The sequence below is a fragment of the Leucoraja erinacea genome, chromosome 10, assembly GCF_028641065.1.
Source record: "Leucoraja erinacea ecotype New England chromosome 10, Leri_hhj_1, whole genome shotgun sequence".
Lineage (NCBI taxonomy): Eukaryota > Metazoa > Chordata > Chondrichthyes > Rajiformes > Rajidae > Leucoraja > Leucoraja erinaceus.
The window spans coordinates 55,280,794-55,301,013 of record NC_073386.1 but is presented as its reverse complement, the minus strand read 5'-3'; the positions used below and the strand labels follow the sequence as shown (position 1 = coordinate 55,301,013).

The 20,220-nt window shown below is 43.7% G+C and overlaps 2 protein-coding genes across 7 annotated transcripts in view; both read left to right on the top strand.

Annotated features, from left to right (window-relative positions):
• Positions 1-14,079, top strand: part of cdc14ab (cell division cycle 14Ab) — a 95,454-nt gene extending 81,375 nt beyond the window's left edge. For 3 of the 5 annotated variants that reach the window (XM_055642365.1, XM_055642363.1, XM_055642364.1), the window contains 2 exons: positions 3,634-3,955; positions 8,135-10,034. In XM_055642365.1, the coding sequence (XP_055498340.1) occupies positions 3,634-3,955; positions 8,135-8,164 (352 nt within the window). In that variant the 3' untranslated portion in view covers positions 8,165-10,034. Of the gene's footprint in view, positions 1-3,633; positions 3,956-8,134; positions 10,035-13,396 lie in introns of those variants that run through there. The other 2 variants (XM_055642367.1, XM_055642366.1) reach the window with 2 other exon arrangements.
• Positions 14,080-16,899: 2,820 nt separating this feature from the next.
• On the top strand, positions 16,900-20,220 carry gpr88 (G protein-coupled receptor 88). 2 transcript variants are annotated; one of them, XM_055641261.1, is made up of 2 exons: positions 17,106-18,221; positions 20,085-20,220. In XM_055641261.1, exon 1 carries the CDS (start codon positions 17,183-17,185, stop codon positions 18,203-18,205), a length of 1,023 nt encoding a protein of 340 aa, XP_055497236.1. In that variant the 5' UTR covers positions 17,106-17,182; the 3' UTR covers positions 18,206-18,221; positions 20,085-20,220. The 2 variants fall into 2 exon arrangements, with proteins under 2 accessions (XP_055497237.1, XP_055497236.1); XM_055641262.1 differs by lacking the exon at positions 20,085-20,220 and having other exon boundaries at positions 16,900-18,246.

Genomic DNA, 20,220 nt, shown 5'->3' with positions numbered 1-20,220 from the left:
ACTTTTATTTTTAATAAGATAATGTCTGAAAAATCTTAATTTAAATGACATAAGCACACAAACTAAAGACATTATTGTTGTTCCCTCATCAAAACATGGGTAAATTTACTTGGCATATAATTTGACTTTTAAAAAATTTACCTGCTTTTTATTAACATGGAATACAGTATACCATTCAATTATTCAAACGACAAAGAGTAGACTAAATTGCAGAAGAAGTTCTTATTAAATTGCTGTTTTATTTTATATAACCGACTCGGTTGTTATAACGATGGATGTTGTTTATTGCCCGAGTTTCTCAGACCTGAAAGGGTAGTGAAGTAAAGATTTGGGAAGCCAGAAAATCTTGCTTTGTTTCTATCAAATGTCTCAAATGATACCGGATCAGTTGCGCTACAAGGGACCAAATGGCATATTGATGACCCTTATCAAGGCTCACATTGAGTTTGGCTACATTGGCTGAACTACCAAGAGTAGTTGGATTTATTTTTAAGTAAGTGAAGTATGATACATGTATTTGTATTAAGAATTGTTAGAGGGTATTGTGGCAAATTTACCCATTCAAAAGAACATAGTGGCTTTTTTTAGTGACTGAAACACTGCTTTCTCAAGGTTAGTTTATTGTCACATGTACCAATTAAGGTACAGTGAAATTCAAATTACCATACAGCCAAACTAAAAAAAAAACCCCAACCAGACACACAACTACATCAAAGTTGACATAAACATCCACCACAGCGGATTCCCCATGTTCCACACTATGATGGGAGGCAATAAAGTCCAATCTTTTTCCTCTTATATTCTCCCATTGTTGGGGCAGTCGAACCATCTACAATCTGGACGATCGATGGTCCCGCAACCAGAGGTTGAAGCCTCCGCGTCGGGGCAATCGAAGTTCCTGCGTCGTGGCGGTCGAAACTCCTGCAGCTTGGAGTTCACAAAGTCTGTTTCCGACCAGAATCCGCGAGCTCCATGAAGTTAAAGTCCCGCAGACTCCCGTGGTGGAGCTCAGAGGTCGATCCTTAGCAAACGGATTGCGGGCTCCATGATGTTAAAGTCCACAGGCACCCGCGGTGGAGCTCTCGAAATCGGTCCCCAGCAAAGGCCGGCAACTCCTCTATGTTAAGCCGCAGTGCGGACGGAGTTACGATACGGAAAAAAATCGCATCTCCGTCGAAGTATGAGATTAGAAAGTTTCCCCCCAACTCCCCCCTCTCTCTCCCCCCCCCCCCCCCCCCCCCCCCCCCCCACACACACACAGATTGTTGGCGAGGCAGCCGCTGCTGGCGGCACCCGGTGGTGACTGTTCTTATCCAAGGACAAAGGAATTGTCTAAATGAATTAAAAAGATTAATCGATGGCCCCTGTCTCTACCAAGACCTTCAGTGGCCTGATTTTTATTTACAGTCTCTCTTTTGACTGCATAAATATGTTTATTGAAAATGTATGTAAACGCTCAGAATTAATATACAAAACTTTGGAAGTGGTTCAGTTTTTCCTTCATAATGAAACTGCTTCTGAAAATTCTTCATGAATCATGTTTATTGAATCTATCATGGATAACGTTCTGTATTTTAATCTATTGCAAGGCTTATTTTTGGAAGGCTTAGATGTTTAACTTAATCGTTTTTAGAAAGTGCTGATAAATACCAAGCAATTAATGTAACCTAACAGGCCCTCGAAGATCTCAATTTATTTCCTTCTGTTTGTTATTAAGTTTATTAACATTTCTATTAGTAGTGCCATGTTCTAGTTAACCTGATTTTGGTGTTCTTGAATAGTCGAGAATTGAGTAGTCAATAGAATTTGAACAACATATTATAGCCTTGGTTTTCCAGTGTGGTGCACTGAGGTGGCGCAGTGGTGAAGTTGCTGCCTTGTGCTAGAGACCCAGGTTCGATCCTGACTAGGTGCTGTCTGTATAGACTTCATTCTCTCTGTGGCCGTGTGGGATTTTTCTGGGTGCTCCATTGGGGGGGGTTCCGCCCGCGGCAAGAGCCAGACAAACGGGCTGTTCGGGTGTGGCTCCCAAAACAATCTTAGCCAAAATAGCATCGTTTTTTCTCTCTCTCATCACAACTTTCTTGTAAGTAATGCTTTGTTTGTCTCCCTATAGGAGAAGGTACCACCCTCTGGGCAGTCAGCTATGGCCAATGAGGGAGGGGGTGGGCGCTGAGTGGAGTTAGGCTGCGCAGTGCGGAGCGGCTGGGTGCTGGGTTCGAACGCTATGAGGAAACAAAAACAACATTGTAGCGATGCGGGCTTGCGTGATGGATACTTTTCTCTTTACACCGTGTGGAGCAGCATGGCAGGGGAGAGCTCAGCCGACCGCAAAGCATTTCTCTTCTAGGCCTTTCCCTGTATCCCGATCGTCCCAGAAACCCGCACTGACTGGGTGAGGCCACAACCCGGAGTCTCTCTTGGATGCCAGCGCTAACAATTTGTTTCGTTAGGTTGACACTTGTGTGCTAATGTTCGATTTCAAATGGTTTATTAATGGAAAGGGTGTGGCTCCCAAAACAATCTTAGCCAAAATAGCATCGCTTTTTCTCTCTCTCATCACAACTTTCTTGTAAGTAATGTTTGCTAGGCAATCTTCTTTATAAGAACTCGTAAAAGTGAAACACTTTGTAGTTATGGCACATGAGAGAAGGTTGAAAAAACGAAGGCAACGAAAGCTGAGGGAGCGTGAGTTCGCGCGTGCACAACTGATCCAGCCCGCATGAAGTTGCATTTTGCCTAATCCGTCCCGTGACCTAAAATGAGTTTGACACCCCTGAACTAGATCAAGTGTGGACCCGTTGGGTCCCCCTCCCAACGCAATATTCCCACTCACCTATATGCAATATTCACCCTCACCTATACACAATGCTGGATGTTGATATGGCGATCCCGGCCCCGCAATCCTCCCCCAACTGCGCAGGCACGGCTGATGGGTCTCTGTTGTGACGCCAGAGATTGCCGTTGTGAAGCGAGTCAAAATGGCGGCAGGCCCGTCAACCCCAAACTCAGGGGCTCCATGAGACATGAAAATTATTTCAAGGGTTCCGCAAGGGTAAAAGGGTTGAGAAACATTGGTGTAGGGGATCGTTGGTTGGGGTGGACTAGGTGGGCTGAAGGGCCTGTTTCCACGCTGTATCTCTAAACAAAAATGCAGAATTTGAAGTGTTCATTACCTCATAATTTGTTGTTCTACTAAATAGGCGAATTATTCTTTTTGGTAAGCATTAAGCAAAAATTCCAAAAAATAATCATCTTTAGCGCATGGTATTTTAAATTTCTAAACATTTATTTTTCTCTTGTGTTGCAATGCAAGTTGCACCATTTCTTGCTGGGAGATGGATCTTTGTTAATACGTGAATGGCTGTCATTGTCTTCCTTCTAGAACATCTAGTATGTTTGTCATAATGTGACATTTGAAATGGTAAGATTTAACAGCTAAAAATGTTTGTCACAAAGTTATTGAATTTGATTACAGCTGTGAGTTTAAAATGTTGAATAATTTTACACCATGTTTTAGCATTTGAAGTATATTTTTGATAAATTTTTCATGTGAATGCTTTTTTTTGTTTCATCTTAATTGTTTTCCATGTGCATTATGTCCTGTTTCCCCATTGTCTGTTTCCCATTTAGCTTCTCCATAAACTCCAGGCTAGGCAGTTCACTAGGGAATCTGTATGCTGCCCCTGATGAACCTGACAACTTCATGACATCAACTCCTAGGCAAAGTTTTGCAGCTGGTTATTCCACCAACCAGCCGTATAACAACTCGCAGATTCCTGCGAGATTGTACCAAGAACTGAATAACAACAACTACTGCAGCAAATCCTACAGTGGTACTTCCTGCATTGTCCCCATCAATCCTTGTTCCCGTCCGAAGGATGATTACATCTGTAGAACCACCTACGGTGGCCTCAGTCCTGGCACCATGCGATACCTAAGTCGCTCGCATCCCGTAAGTTTACATGCATTTGTGCTTTACAAGCTGTCATAAAAGGTTTTTATTGTTTTACCATTTATTGAGGTAAAATGGCATCTTGTATGTGCAGTAGCTAAAATAGTGCTCTTCGCTTTGAATTTTAATTTACATAAAATTTGCTAATTTATCAGAATTTTAATTTTTTTAAATCATAATTGCCGTGTGACTACAGCAGAATTGTGCTCTGCTGAGATGCCATTGAAGTAAATTACTTGATTAAAACTTTATGTCAAGCCACCTTGCACGTGGGTGTGAAGCAGTCTCCTGAAATCCATTCAAATCTGTGTCAGTAAAGGACTGATGCTCCACAGATGATATGACTCAAGATTTAGGGTGGTTTGAATTAAGAATTAATCTTCTGACCTCCCAGACTTTATATTCTGCTCTGCTTATGGCATTTGACTTTTTCGTGGATTTTTTTCAGATCTAGGCTTTAACAAAATAGAATAATTTTAAGATACATTAAATTATATTTACCCCCTTAAATAAAGTACCAGCAGACAGTGTAGATATAAGAAACTGCAGGTGTTGGTTTGCCAATACCGGCACAAAGTACTGAAGTAACAGGTGGCATCTCTGGAGAACATTGATAGGCAACGTTTCTGACCTGATGGATTTCAACTCAACCTCTCCTATCTATGTTCTCTAGAAGCACTGCCTAGTCCGCTGAATTACTCTAGTAATTGTGTCTTTTTTTACAGTAGGTAATGTGAGCCCTCCTCTTAGTTCTACTTAAATAACTTTGTGTGATGTTTGTGTGTATGTCCTGCCCCAAAACCTGCATTACATAATTTACTTTACGGACTGATGATCTAGCATGACAGTGTAACTGTGCTAACCATATGCAAATAGCATTACGGAGACCCACATTAGGAGGGGGGGGGGTGGGATTTCTCTTCCATTAAATTGTCAATTCACCATGTTTAGCTGTCACCGGCAGATGAATTTCCAATCAAAAACAATGCGACATGCAGTCCAGAAAACTGGCTCACTGTCACTTGTATAATAGTACTCAAATCTTGGTTTAACTCCTTCAGTCTGCTGGAATGCTTTGATATGCCAATTACTTTCCACACTGCCTTCCATGTTATTATCCTGTAACATAGAAGGTTGGGTGGTCAGTTTATCAATTCATGTTTGTAGTGGGGGGGGAATGAAAGGTGGAAGAGACCAGACAAGGTCTGGCAAGTAATAGGTGGATAGACATGAGGTGTCTGATCATTCATTATCTTGAAACCTAGAAGGTAGGGTGGCCAGTTTATCAATTATTGATACTGTCCATCTGTGGAAAACTGTTCCCAAGGTTAATACATTACTCCAGATCAAACTATAAACAGTAGTTAACTGTGGGAAAGTCTTGTAGATGTTATTTGTTCTTGTTTGCATTATGTTTTTTACATCCTCATTAATTTTTAATCCTGAAAAAAGAAATGCATTTTGTAAATGTACTGAAGTCTTCATGAGTGCAATGATCTCCTTAAGGTATAAAACCAATTGCTTGGTAATTCGTTTTATCATTTTGAGCAGTAGATGTTTTTCACTGAAACAAAATTCTACTTGCTAATATGGCGTTGAATAACATTTTAAAGTGCTATTTATAAAGCACTTTGCTATGTATTCATCGTGACCTAGAGTTGAAATGTGTATACTTCCAGTCAATCATTTCTAATTACCAAGATCCTGATCACTCTTTTGCCCTAAAGTTCTTTGTGCGATTTAAATATGCACTACAATATATAGAAATGTAAATGTGTCATGTATTATTACCACTTAATTCACATGCTTTTTTTTATGTTGGTTCAAAGCAACTCAGACACTTGCTAAAGAAATCTATATCTTTCAGTCCTTGCATTGTTCCCCTTCCCCTCTCCGTTCATACCACCCCCTGCTAGATCTGCTGCAATTAGCAAGGATTCACCAGCTTATCTCGCACTAGTCCACAATTTCTATCAGTTGATATCTCTTTTGTCTCCAACCCATCTCAGATATTCCTTCTCTCTTCTAAAACGGCATTGACCTGAAACATTAGCAGTTTCTTTCTCTACCAGTGCTGCCAGGCTTGCTGAATATTTCTGTATTTTCCATTTTGATTTCATTTTTCCAACATTTGCAGTATTTTGCTTTCTAGTTTTGCACCTTTTTGGGTCTAGAACTGTAACCATTTAACGTATGTGTGCTGTCACTTGCAAGAAAGAAATAAGCCAGAGTAGACAAGTTAAATGGATTCTTTTTTGATCGATGTTATAACTTTTTTGTTTATATTTGGAGAATGTATGAAATGAGGAAGACCAGACAAATCTATTCTAATTTAAGAAATTACCTTTGATCACTGGCAAGCAAAATATTATGAGTTTGGCTGCTCAGTGAGCAGTAGTGAAAAGTCCCTACATTCTGAAGGTTGATCTGTGAAGTTAATATTTTTGTGTGATGTTTCATTTTTTGTGGACAGTTCAGAAAACAAGTGATTTTTCACTAATTTGAATTAATTATTAACACTTTAATGATTTGTGATGCAGAAGAAGGCCTTTCGGCCCATGTCAGACAAAAACTATATTCGACCTAATGTTTTCTTTTCGCACTTGAGCTGGAGCTCGCAGGTCCATGACTCTTCAAATACACTCTGAAAGTAATGAGTGACAGCATTTTCTTCCTCTCCCCTCTTAGCTTTTACCAAGTACTTAAAAACAAAACCTAAGAGGCCTAGATTTGAACTCTGCTACTAAGAAATGTAGATCCTTCCTATTCATGGTAATCAAATACGATGTATGTCTCCTTTTTCCTGGTCAGAGCTTCAACATCTCTTTTGAGGGTTCCTTAAACTTGCCTGCCTTTCACTTCACCCTGACAGGAACATGCTGCCCCGATACAAGAATTGGTCCTAATGCAAAAAAAATGGACTAACCCAGTGTGCCAGCTTGATTGTCACGGGCAAGGTGGGCCAAAGGGCCTGTTTCCGTGCTGTTTAACTACGGCACTACATTTTCTGGGCACTTTGCAACTTTTTATACCCAAATTGTGTATTTCTTAAGCTTTATCTTTCAACGAACGCAACCCTAACCTCTGAAATCGTTCCTCATAGCTACAATTTTTCAATACTTGCAACGTCCTCTTAAATTTTCTTTGATCTCTCTTGAAAACAATTGCATCTTATCCGTAATACAACCAGCGCCACTGCACTTAATCTCTTGTCTCAGTAAAGTCACATATAATTCCAGAGTAGCATCCCTACTCGTATAATCTCTAGCTCAGCGAACAAAGAAAAGGTTTCACTTTTATGACTAAGCTGCTACTGGAATCTAATCAAAATCTTTGCTAAAATCTATGTGGAACACATCAAACCCTTCTTGTTAACTCGTTGAAAAATTCAATTAAGTTAGTCAACATGAGACTTCTGTTAAATGCATGATTAATTCGTCTCTTTCTAAATGAAAGCACATTATTTTTCCTTGAATAGATTTTAATGATTAATCTATTTCTAAATGAAAGCACATTATTCTCCTTTTAGAATAGATGTTAATAGTTTCCTAACTGCCAAACATAAGATAGCCATCTTAAAATTACTTAATTATTACCCTCCTGTCTTAAATAACATATGCAGCTAAATTAAATGGTGTCCCTTGAATAATAGACCCTTAATTAACTTTTCTTAATTCTTAGTTTGATTTCCTTTTTCTACTAAAGGTATGAATTCGTTTCTACAACATGATTAAATAATTGACAAGTTAGCCTCCCATTCCTTTTCTAGCACCAAATATCCAACCAGCAACAGTGAGGCTGGATGTTGAGTTTGGATGTATTTAATGGCGATATCCATAATCTCACTGTTTTCTAAACTTAAGCCAACATCTGTTGTGGATCTCCAGAAGAGAATGCTAAGAGTCTGGACCAGGAACTCTTCCCAAGTCTTTCCCCTACTTTTCATCCCAGTATTTCTATTTTGAGCTCTGCTGGTTTGCCTCTCCCTTACAATTCAACCTGGCTAAGTGTTAAAAACTCGACGGTTCAACCTGGCTGAGTGTTAACAACCCTTGAGTCAATCCTTTGAGCATGTACAGTGCATTGATTTTGTTGACGTACTATTGAACACTTTCAAATGTTCCTGTAACATTCAAAAAATATATAAATGTTCTTAGCTGAAGTTTTTTTCTTTTGCAGTCACTTCAGTCTGAATATGTTCAGTACTAAAGCATCACTACGCTGAAAATGGAAAATATTGTGGCTGAAAAGCAAGGAAACTGAACTGAAGACTAACCTTCTTGGGCTAGAAACTAGGGAACCTTTATTTTAAGAATTTGTAAAGGGTCAGAAATTGCTGCATTGCACCAGCAATACTTTGGAAATGACTTTTCATGACTGCATCAAGTATTGGGAGCTGATAAATCAGTATTGCTGAACTATAAGATTCCAGTCAATGATCAATTCTCCTTTTAGCTGCACTGTTATAAACAGTAATTTAACTAACATGAGCTGACGAGTGAAGCTTGACAGCTGAATGGCTGCAAATAAGACTAGACTTTGGGTTCTTGAAAGCATCCTGCAAGATCCTAAATACAAATAAAACCTAGGAATATAATAAACCTCCAAAGCTTATGTAACACCGAATGAACCATAACAAGGTGCATTATAGCAATGAGAATGTAGAAGATGATCCTGTACTTCTTCCATAGCCTTAAACAACAACCCAGTTGCAGTAGTGGTGGATGCAGTCTTAAGACATAAGGTTTTACAGTCTTAAGACATAACAATCTTTGCTTTCCAGTGTTTGCTGCCACTTGCACTTTGCGGCACTCACGTTGCACAATATAGCTATTTGTAGCCATGCTGCGTAAGGGAGCATTTTACGTCATATGGTGCTCTGTAGCAGCAGAAGAACAGAGATCAATTTAATGTCGTTTTAAGTGTGCACACGTCTATTGTCCAGTCAGCTACAATATCAGTGAGTCACAATGATCAGAGGCATTATGGAAGAAAGGATAAAGTGTAGAAGTGAAAATTAAATCTGAACATAAACCATGCTCCCAAATTAGATGGACAGAAATTATATTGAAAGTTTAATCTTCAATTAGAATAAAACACAACTTACAACAATAAACAGATTTCTGATATTAGATTTTATTTACAGAAATTATTTTTTTTAAAGAAGCTGATTATACAATTCAGTCCTATTTTGAATTGTGCACTTAAAATTCACTTAAGATGTGTGTAAATGTACAGTTACAAACTTTTAATGTAAGGTGTAAAATATGACACCTGCATGGAAAGTGAAATTAGATTTATTTTTTGGTTCAAAGGTCTGTTTTATAAAATTCTTACCTTTTTTTCCCACTTTGATAGTTTATGTATATTATATATGTGGTATTTTAAATAAAAAATATTGGACTTGGTCTGTTCTTTCCAGATGATCTATTGTATTGTCATTGTTTAAGTAAACATTACATTTAGCTAACAACAAAGTAAATCAAAAGTAATTTCTTTATTTCTCCCTTTCTGATCCGTATAGTTCAAAATATGAAATATTTTGGACAGGTTATGTCCATATTTGGGAAAATATTTTTAGCTTGTACAAATGACTAATTGATAAAGTGGTGAGGCAACTTGGAAAGATACCTAAAAAAAACTTTTGTTTAAACAACATGGTTGAGAGATGTATTGTGGATGCGAGCAGCTAGGTATTCAAAGTAAAGCCTTTGATTTTTAAATATGTGTTTTAAAGAAAATTTTAAATCAACTTAAGCAAAACCTTGTTTGTGGTGTTGTATAAAAAAACTATTTTAATATGGCTGTAAAATCATTGTGAAATGTTTGTTTGTGATATACTTTCTCATTGTAATCTGGAATTTCTGTTTGAAATAATGGTTGTATATTTTAACAATATGTAGGCAGCGGAAATGTATTGTCAAGATTCTACCTCTTGAAAAGATATTTGATAGAGAGCTTGAAGCTCTTGTGTTTTCCATGTTCGGCATGAGGTTTTAAATTTTTTATGCTAATTTTCTTAACCATAGGCCAGTATTTTTTTAAAGTACCCAATTAAAGTTGCAATTTAAATAAGTAATTGTGTCTGTGTTTGCTTTTACTGCTTCAATAGCACTATTTTGGCAACTAAGGTCTTTCATTGTGTTGCTGAGCTGTTTGAGATCAGTTGCAGTATTAATGTATAATAAAGTGTTTTTTACCAAATCCCTATTTAATTATTTGTCTAATAACCAGAGTAAACCTGTATCTTTGGTTCAATTTTCAAAGACTTAACAAAGGGGGTCAATAAGGGTAATGTGGTTAGGTAGTCTAGATGAATTACAGTAAAGGTTTTGATAAGGTCCCATATCCAGGGCAATTTTGTAAAATGCTTTTTACTCCAGAACCAACATTTTCCCAACCTCTGTTCAAGCTGTGGTTGCAGGTGATGCATGTAAATATGTATTTGGAATAATTCAAAATCCGTATCATACAGCAAGGAAACAACTCATCCACGCTGACCAATGCAATCAAAGCTAGTTCAGTTTGCCCATGTTTGACCCATATCCCTCTAAACCATGTGCCTGTCCAAATGCATTTTTATTGTCCCTGCCTCGTTCCTCTGGCAGTAATACCATACACCCACCATCCTCTGTGGAATAGTTGCCCCTCATGTTCCTATTAAATGTTTCCCCTGTCACCTTAATGAAGGATAAAGGGATGGATCTTTTACTTGATATCAGCAGACAAAGGTGCTTTACTAATCTGCCACCTGTGCTACCTGAGGCCAAAGGTCCACAATGATTCACAGTCGTAAAGCACTGAAATGGCCTCTTCACCCCAACTTCGTGCCAAACAAGATGTTTCATCTACACTAATTCCACCTGCCCACATTTGGCACACATTCCTCTAAACCATTCCCCTCCATGCACCTGTCCAAATGTTTTTGAAATTTTGTTCTAGTACCTGCCTCAACTATCTCCTGCAACTCGGTCCATAAACCCACTACCCTCTGTGTGAAATGTTGTCCTCAGGTTCCTGTTAAATCTTTTCCTACTCAACTTAAGCCTATGTCCTCTAGTTCTTTGTTCCCAAACCCTGGGTAAACTGAGCAGAGGTGTTCAGTACTCATCTACCTCATCTACTGTATCCGTTGTTCCAGCTGACAACTTCTGTACATCGGCGAGACCAAGCTCAGGCTTGGCGATCGTTTCGCTGAACACCTACGCTCAGTCCGTCTTAACCTACCTGATCTCCCAGTTATTCAGCACTTTAACTCCCCCTCCCATTCCCAATCTGACCTTTCCGTCCTGGGCCTCCTCCATTGTCAGAGTGAAGCCCAGCGCAAATTGGAGGAGCAGCACTTCATATTTTGCTCAAATGCCTTGCGGAAGTCTATGTAGACAACATCTATGGCTTTGCCCTCATCTGAAGAAGGGGTCACGACCTGAAACTTCACCTAAGCATGTCCTCCAGAGATGCTGCCTGACCTGCTTAGTTACTCCAGCCTGTTCTAACCTTTTTGGCTTCTTCAAAAAATTTGATCAGACACAAATCAGTTTCGTAAGAGATGATTCCCTGGAAAACAGTAATTCCTTCCCATTACTTTGGGTTCACTTAACTCATTATGGACAGAGGGCAGGCATCAATGTTCTAATTCACCTACCTTTCAGTGTTCCAGAGCAGTCTTTGAACATCATATGGCAAGAGTATTTGAAGATCAAATGAGAAAAAGCTCCTGTTTTATCAGGTAGCAGTCATACGCACCGTGTGTATAATTCTGAGACTTAAAATTACTTATAGCAGGGACCTTAATGCACAAGAGAGAAAACTAATGCTGCCTCTGTAAAATCTGGCAAATTATCCGATGAACAGAGGAAAACCTTCAAGGATGTACTAAAAGCCTCCTTACAAAAGTAAATGCCCCCCCTTGATTCTTTGGAATCACTGGTTGGTTGGAACTCAAAATGTAAAATGAGCATGCTACTGGGAAGGTAGATAAAAATGCTGGAGAAACTCAGATGGGGAGGCAGCATCTATGGAGTGAAGGAATAGATGACGTTTCAGGTCGAAACCTCAGGTTTGTATATCAGGTGTGAATGAGGCAAGAAGTCACCACCCCACAAACTATCGGTCTACCTACTTCATGTTTCAGTTATGGTGGATCCTGTGGATCCCACTTTGACTTCGCCAGTCATTTCAGAACCCACTACCAGATGAGACAAATACCCCACTAATCATGTTTTATAAATCCAGTGCCTGCTTCCTTCAAATCTGATAGTAGAATCTGCAAAGGATTCTTGTCTCAATAAGCTATTATCAAATGTTCCTCAATTTCTCTTTTGTCACCTAACATAATATTGGATTCTACACATGCTTGACCCACTTTGCTCCCAATGGATTTTCTTGAGAGGAGACAGCTTGTTCTGGCTACCTCTATCATCCTATCTCTCAAATCTACTTCCTTATGGTAAAGGAGGCCCATCTCACCAGTCAAGACTTCCTGGAGCAGAGGAGCAAGGCCTTGAGCCTTGTATGATGGCGTGACATGGGTGCGCTAGGAAAGCCTCACCTGCAATGGTTCAGTGGAAATACTTTAATAGAAAGCAAAGTTTTCAACGTTTTTTTCAAGAACACTGAAAGGCTCTAACATACAGAAACATAAAAATAATAAAAAATTATAAAGTTTTAAAATATAATCAATCTCAATGCAACTTAAAAAAACAAAGCCCCTAAATAACGCAGAAATAGCTTTTTTTTATAACATGTAACTTAACTATGTTACAGTTAAGCTACAGTTAGCTTGTAAGATTATGGTTAGCAAATCGGTTCCACATCTGTAGAGTGAGCATCCGCTAATGTTTAGACCAATGCCCTTCCATCAGATTTTATTTCAGGATTTCCAGAATCTTAAGCATCAGAATTTTCATCTTTCCCAGCACATGGTTAGTTACCAGTGAGTTGATCATAACTTTTCTATAACTTGAAATATGTTTTATTTTACTTCAAACTCGTTTCTTCATTTATTTTGTATCTAAGGGAGGAAAAAAAGAGTAATAGGTGAAATATGGAAGCGATTTCTCAAAACGTGATATGCAGAATGATTGAAATCCCATGTTTCTGTGGGTTAATATTTAATGTAAAGGTGTTATACGGTTTCCTTATCCGTGTATGACTCCAATGGTCTTAATGTTGGGTTATGCTGTCATAGTTTAAGCCGTCTCTGTTGTATATGTTCATCTTTCAATTGCAGAACAGCAGCCGATGGTGACACTTTAATTTTCTGAACTTTTCAATAATTTGAAAATTATATATGGTGTGAAACAAGCTTGAGCCCCCACTTCTCAATGAGCCTTTCCACATCTCGTTCGACGGGTCGTGTAGATCCATGTAGTAGAGATGCCCACCATCTGTCTGATCTCTATTGTTTTGCTTGTTGTGATTTGATTGCTTCTCTTTCAGGTGTGAACCCTGACCCACTCTATGGAGGATGGTATGATCAACAAAGAGAAACTCACCTTTAATGACACCCACCAAGTATTTGACGAAATGAGACATGGAATAAGGCTAATCGCACGTTCAGGGGAACCCCTCACTACTATCACGAGCTGAGGAGAAGGTCACATGTGGTGACACCGAGGTTTGCATCTTCTGCAGGAAGCACATGTCACAGCATCTTACCAATCATGTCACAAGAAGCATCTTCATTGTCGGAGACCCCTATCGAATTCTGCACAAATATTAAAGGCTTCAGTTCTAAGAACACGTTCAATATCGCAGGAAGCACAACTCTCCAGAACACTGTGATAACTCATTGTAGCTGCAGCTTTTTTTTTCAGGAAAAGTTCAACTGCTCCAATAAAAACCTAATGTCGCATTCAAAAGCTTGGGAGGGCTCTTGATCCCAAACTTCTGCTTTGAGCACTCAAAGCCCAAACTAACGGACTACAATGCAGATCTTATGGTGGGTGATGTCTTCATGAATCCAATACCAACATGTCACGTTTTTGCTGGTCAGCTGCAATCTTTGCCAGTTACTTATCAAAACCATTGAACTAAAACTAATTTTTCGAAAGTTAACTAGAACTCCAGGTGTCTGGACAACTGTTAACTTCTGTAAACAAATAGATGCAATTTATAAGAAAAGGATCGCTCTCCTATCAAAAATAATAGAAGATTATTTTTGATAGATTGCAAGATTGATAAATGTTGATTTTACATAAAATGTTTAGTGATGGTAGATTCTCTGCTTTGTTTGAAAGTGATGAATTTAAGGTCACTCTCATCATTTGAGCATATAAATTAAGCTACCATGTTATTGCAGTGGTGAGAGAATTCAGTCACACACAGGGTACCAATCTAAGTAACTTCGACATGTCACAATAATTCCTAGCAAATTCTAGAGATGCACTAGAGAGAGCGTCCTTGGATGCAACACAACTTGGGTTGGCAACTGATCTGCCCAAGACTACACAAAATTTGCAGAGGATTGTGGACATGTGTCCATCCCCTTTCCCTCCCATCCCCTCCCCCAATCAACTCCGTCTACACTTCAAGCTGCCTTGGCAAACCCGCCCATTAAATCAAGGGCCAGTCACTCCCCTCTTTATTATATTGGGCAGAAGTTACAAAAGATAACCAGCTTGTGCCATCAGGTTCAGGAACAGCTTTTCCCCTGTCGTTTCCAGATTCCCGAACAGACATCGCATCATATAATGATGTAATCCCAACTTTTTTTCTCTTGTGCACATTGATTTACCAGGACTCGTTGATGCTACACTCAGTTAAATGCAATGATTTTTGGCAAGGAAGCCATTCTCACCTAAGCTCTGAATTGAGCTAGGGTGGTACAATTTGGAACAATGGTGTGATGAGTTCTGGAGCAGGGTGGTCCTGGTCAACACATGCTGGACTGTAATGAGCAGGTTGTTGGCGAGTTCGCCTGTGGTAGTATTCTCTCTGACACCCTTCCTTGCTTTGTTGATAACTGAGAGCAAACCAATTACTGGGAAATGGCTGGAATAGATATGTCCTGTTTTTCACCGACAGGGTACAACTGATGACGAGGTTGGGACACGTAATGACAAGGCATTGGGAATATTTGCGAGCGAGCATGTTGGTGATAGGTGCAATCGAGCGTAGTGATGGAGCACTGGGAAGTTTAGTGAATGGGATAATGGGACTGTCAGTGTCAGGGGGGCTGGGTTTTCGAGTGAAATGGCCCTGGGACTGAGTGAGAGGGGCATTGGGACCGTGAGTAACAGAGCACTGGGACTATTAGTGACGGGGGCATTGGGAGTGTGAGAGGCATTGGGACAGTGAGAGGGACAGTGGATCTTTGAGTGAGAGGGGCACTGTGGAGTGTTAAGGCACTGGACTATCAGTGATGGGGACACTGGAACAGCCAGTGTCAGAGGCACTGGAACAGGGCGACAGGAACATTGGGACTTTCAATATCATGGGCATTGGGACTGTGAGTGACGGTAGCTTTGGCACTAGTGATAGGGCGGGGGCTGTTGCTGCCGCAGACGATGCGAAGTGTGTGTGTGTGTGTTTGCAACCTGAGCGCCCCTGGGGTGGAGTGGAGGGCGAGTGCGCACACACGCCTGGCTGGCACCCTGTCCACCTGGTCTGCAAGGCGGAGAGTGGCGGCCGGTGCACCGCGACCTCCAGTGTCCAGACACCGGGACCTCCAGTGTCCAGTCACCGCGACCTCCAGTACCCAGACACCGGGACCTCCAGTGCCCAGACACCGGGACCTCCAGTGTCCAGATACCGGGACCTCCAGTCCCCAGACACCGGGACCTCCAGTCCCCAGACACCGGGACCGCCAGTCCAGTCCAGTACCCAGACACCGGGACCTCCAGTCCCCAGACACCGGGACCTCCAGTGCCCAGACACCGGGACCTCCAGCCCCCAGACACCGCGACCTCCAGTCCCCAGACACCGCGACCTCCAGTCCCCAGACACCGCGACCTCCAGTCCCCAGACACCGCGACCTCCAGTGCCCAGACACCGGGACCTCCAGTGCCCAGACACCGGGACCTCCAGTGCCCAGACACCGCGACCTCCAGTCCCCAGACACCGGGACCTCCAGTGCCCAGACACCGGGACCTCCAGTGCCCAGACACCGCTACCTCCAGTGCCCAGACACCGGGACCTCCAGTGCCCAGACACCGTGACCTCCAGTGCCCAGACACCGCGACCTCCAGTGCCCAGACACCGGGACCTCCAGTCCCCAGACACCGGGACCTCCAGTCCCCAGACACCGGGACCTCCAGTGCCCAGACACCGGGACCTCCAGTGCCCAGACACCGGGACCTCCAGTGCCCAGACACCGGGACCTCCAGTGCTCCAGACACCGGGACCTCCAGTGCCCAGACACCGGGACCTCCAGTGCCCAGACACCGCGACCTCCAGTGCCCAGACACCGCGACCTCCAGTGCCCAGACACCGGGACACCGGGACCTCCAGTGCCCAGACACCGCGACCTCCAGTCCCCAGACACCGCGACCTCCAGTGCCCAGACACCGGGACCTCCCGTGCCCAGACACCGCCACCTCCAGTGCCCAGACACCGGGACCTCCCGTGCCCAGACACCGCCACCTCCAGTGCCCAGACACCGGGACCTCCAGTGCCCAGACACCGCGACCTCCAGTCCCCAGACACCGGGACCTCCAGTCCCCAGACACCGGGACCTCCAGTCCCCAGACACCGCGACCTCCAGTCCCCAGATACCGGGACCCCCAGTGCCCAGACACCGGGACCTGTACTCCAGTGCCCAGACACCGCGACCTCCATCGTCCCCAGACACCGCGACCTCCAGTGCCCAGACACCGCGACCTCCAGTCCCCAGACACCGCGACCTCCAGTGCCCAGACACCGCCACCTCCAGTGTCCAGACACCGGGACCTCCAGTGCCCAGACACCGCGACCTCCAGTCCCCAGACACCGCGACCTCCAGTGCCCAGACACCGGGACCTCCCGTGCCCAGACACCGCCACCTCCAGTGCCCAGACACCGGGACCTCCAGTGCCCAGACACCGCCACCTCCAGTGCCCAGACACCGCCACCTCCAGTGCCCAGACACCGGGACCTCCAGTGCCCAGACACCGGGACCTCCAGTCCCCAGACACCGGGACCTCCAGTCCCCAGACACCGGGACCTCCAGTCCCCAGATACCGGGACCTCCAGTGTCCAGACACCGGGACCTCCAGTCCCCAGATACCGGGACACGGGGTCTGCAGAATGGGCAACTCTTCCAACTCTTCCACCTGTTGCGACGGAGCGCTGGGCGAGAACATCTCCTGGGCTGTCACCTACGCCTTGCTGGCGGTGGCCGGGAGCTCGGGGAACCTCCTGGTCATCTACCTGGTGTACTCGGTCCGCAAACTCCGCAGCGCCAGCAACGCCTTCATCGTCAACGTGTGCGCCGCCGACCTGCTGGTGTGCGGCCTGTGGATGCCCCAGGAGGCGGTGGCATTGGCGTTGTCTCGGCCGCCTCGGGCAGCTGCTGGCCCGGCCTCTTGGCGCTCGCTGGCCGCCGCGCTGCTGCTCCTTGCCTTGCTCGCCTCTCTCTTCTCGCACTCGCTCATCGCCCTGAACCGCTACGCGTTGATCACCAAGGCTCCGGCCGCCTACCGGGACCTGTACCGCAGAAGGAACGCGGCTGCAATGATCGCCAGCTCCTGGCTAGCGGCTGCCGTGCTGCTGCTGCTGCCCTGGCTGATGGCAGCGGCTCTGGGGCGTCCCCGACCCGGCGCTTGCCTGCTCTACCCGGGCCTCGCCGCCGCCTCCTCCCGTGGTGGATGCTCCTGCTCCCTGACACTGTGCCCCTACGCTGCGGCAGTCACTGCCGCCTCCATCCTCGCCCACACCGCCGTCCTGCTGTACGCCTACTACAAAATACTGCGCCGGGTGCAGGTCAGCGTCAACAGGGTCAGCGTGCTCAACTTCCACGGCAACAACCTGTCCTACCCGTGCGCCAGGAAGGACAAGAAACTGCGCCTGTACGTCTCCTTCGTGCTGAGCGCCTTCTTGCTGAGCACCGAGCCCTTGGTGTGGGTGTTGCTCTGCGGGCTGGTTGAGCCGGTGCCCGCTCTGCTCTGCAACCTCGCCTGGCTGCCCTTCGCGCTGCTCTTCGTCCTCAGTCCCTACGTGTACACCTGCAAGAACCAGGAGTTCAGGAAGTCCCTGCGGACCGTTCTCGGCATCGACCTGTCCAGGGCGGAGGTCGAGGCTGAGCCGGCGATACACGCAGTGTCCCGGTGACCACAAGGAACCAAACGTAACTACAACTACACATGCTGATTTACCGGCGATATGTGTGTCTGTGTGTGTGTCTGTGTAAGTGTGTATATGTGTGTGTCTACATGTGTCTGTATGTGTGCATGTGTAAGTGTGTGTGTGCCTACGTGTGTCTGTATGTGTGCATGTGTAAGTGTGTGCGTGCCTACGTGTGTCTGTATGTGTGTCGGTGTGTGTGTATGCCTACGTGTGTCTGTATGTGTGTCTGTGTAAGTGTGTGTGTGCCTACGTGTGTCTGTATGTGTGTCTGTGTAAGTGTGTGTATGAGTGTGTGCATACGTGTGTCTGTATGTGTGTCGGTGTAAGTTTGCGTGTGTGTGTGTGTCTGTATGTGTGTCTGTGTGTTTCAGTTGAGTTTATTGTCACGTGTACCGAGGTACAGTCAAAAGCTTTTGTTGTGTGCTAACCGGTGTCAGCGGAAAGACAATACATGATTACAATCGAGCCATTTACAGTGTGTAGATATATGATATCCCGATGTTGGGGAAGTCCAGAACAAGGGATCCCAGTTTAAGGATAAGGGGGAAATCTTTTAGGACCGATATGAGGAAAACATTTTTCACACAGAGAGTGGTGAATCTGTGGAATTCTCTGCCACAGAAGGTAGTTGAGGTCAGTTCATTGGCTATATTTAAGAGGGAGTTAGATGTGGCCCTTGTATCTAAAGGGATCAGGGGGTATGGAGAGAAGGCAGGTACAGGATACTGAGTTGGATGATCAGCCACATCATATTGAATGGCGGTGCAGGCTCGAAGGGCCGAAAGGCCTACTCCTGCACCTAATTTGTATGTTTCTATATGGGAATAATGTTTAGTGCAAGGTAAAGTCAGCAAAGGCCAATCAAGGATTGTGGCCGCGTGTGTTTGCGAATGTGTGACTGTGTGTGTGTGTGTGTGTGTGTGTGTGTGTGTGTGTGTGTGTGTGTGTGTGTGTGTGTGTGTGTGTGTGTGTGTGTGTGTGTGTGTGTGTGTGTGTGTGTGTGTGTGAGTGTGTGTGTGTGTGTGTGTGTGTGTGTGTGTGTGTGTGTGTGTGTGTGTGTGTGTGTGTGTGTGTGTGTGTGTGTGTGTGTGTGTGTGTGTGTGTGTGTGTGTGTGTGTGTGTGTGTGTGTGTGTGTGTGTGTGTGTGCACTGCATATTTGTGTGTAGGTGTGTGTTTGGGCTTCTTGTTGGGAAGCACTTGACTTTTAAAGTCTCACTGGGCGTTTAGTTCCGGAGGGGAACGCGCGGTGAGGCAGTAATAAAGCAAATGTTATTTTTTCTAACTCGAGTTCGGTAGTTCCATGAACATCCTCCCATTTAATTCGACATTTATTTATTTAATTAATGTATTTCAACCCTCATCTGTCTTGGTGGTTTTAAATTCTTACCAACAGATCAATAATCGGGGTTCTGGGCACTTTTTAAACTAATCTAATCGCTGTGCAGTCCCTACTATTTTATTGTCAATCTTTCACGGATTGGATCCAGACAAGAACCAACATTTCAGTGTACCGAGGTACAATGAAATACTTTTATTTGAGTGCTATTCGGTCAAAGACTATACATGAATACATCAAGCTGGTGACATTGTACGTATTAAGGATGGAGGGAACAACATTTAGTGCAAAGATATCACGGTGAAGTGTGGGAGGAAGAACATAACACCGCTCCTGGATAATGTCAGCCCTTCCCACGCACGAATTCGGGTACATTCGTTTCTTGCTAATTTTGGAATACATTTCAAAGTTAAACTTTGTATTTGAAACCTTTCATTAGATTAGATTAGATTAGATAGGTTAGATTCAACTTTATTGTCATTGCACATAGTACAACTGAAACGTTACATTTGTTTCTCTTTCCACAGATGCTGCCTGATCTGCAAAGTGCTTCCATCATTTCAAGGGTTATTACTCTTAACAAGAAATTCACGCATCTAGGCGAACGAAAAGCAAGAAAGGATATTGTTTCTCCTCTGGAGCTGCATAATTCTGGACTAACTG

Excerpts from the sequence above, each read along its gene's own strand:
- gpr88 (XM_055641261.1), top strand. The coding sequence starts at position 17,183 with ATGGGCAACTCTTCCAACTCTTCCACCTGTTGCGACGGAGCGCTGGGC.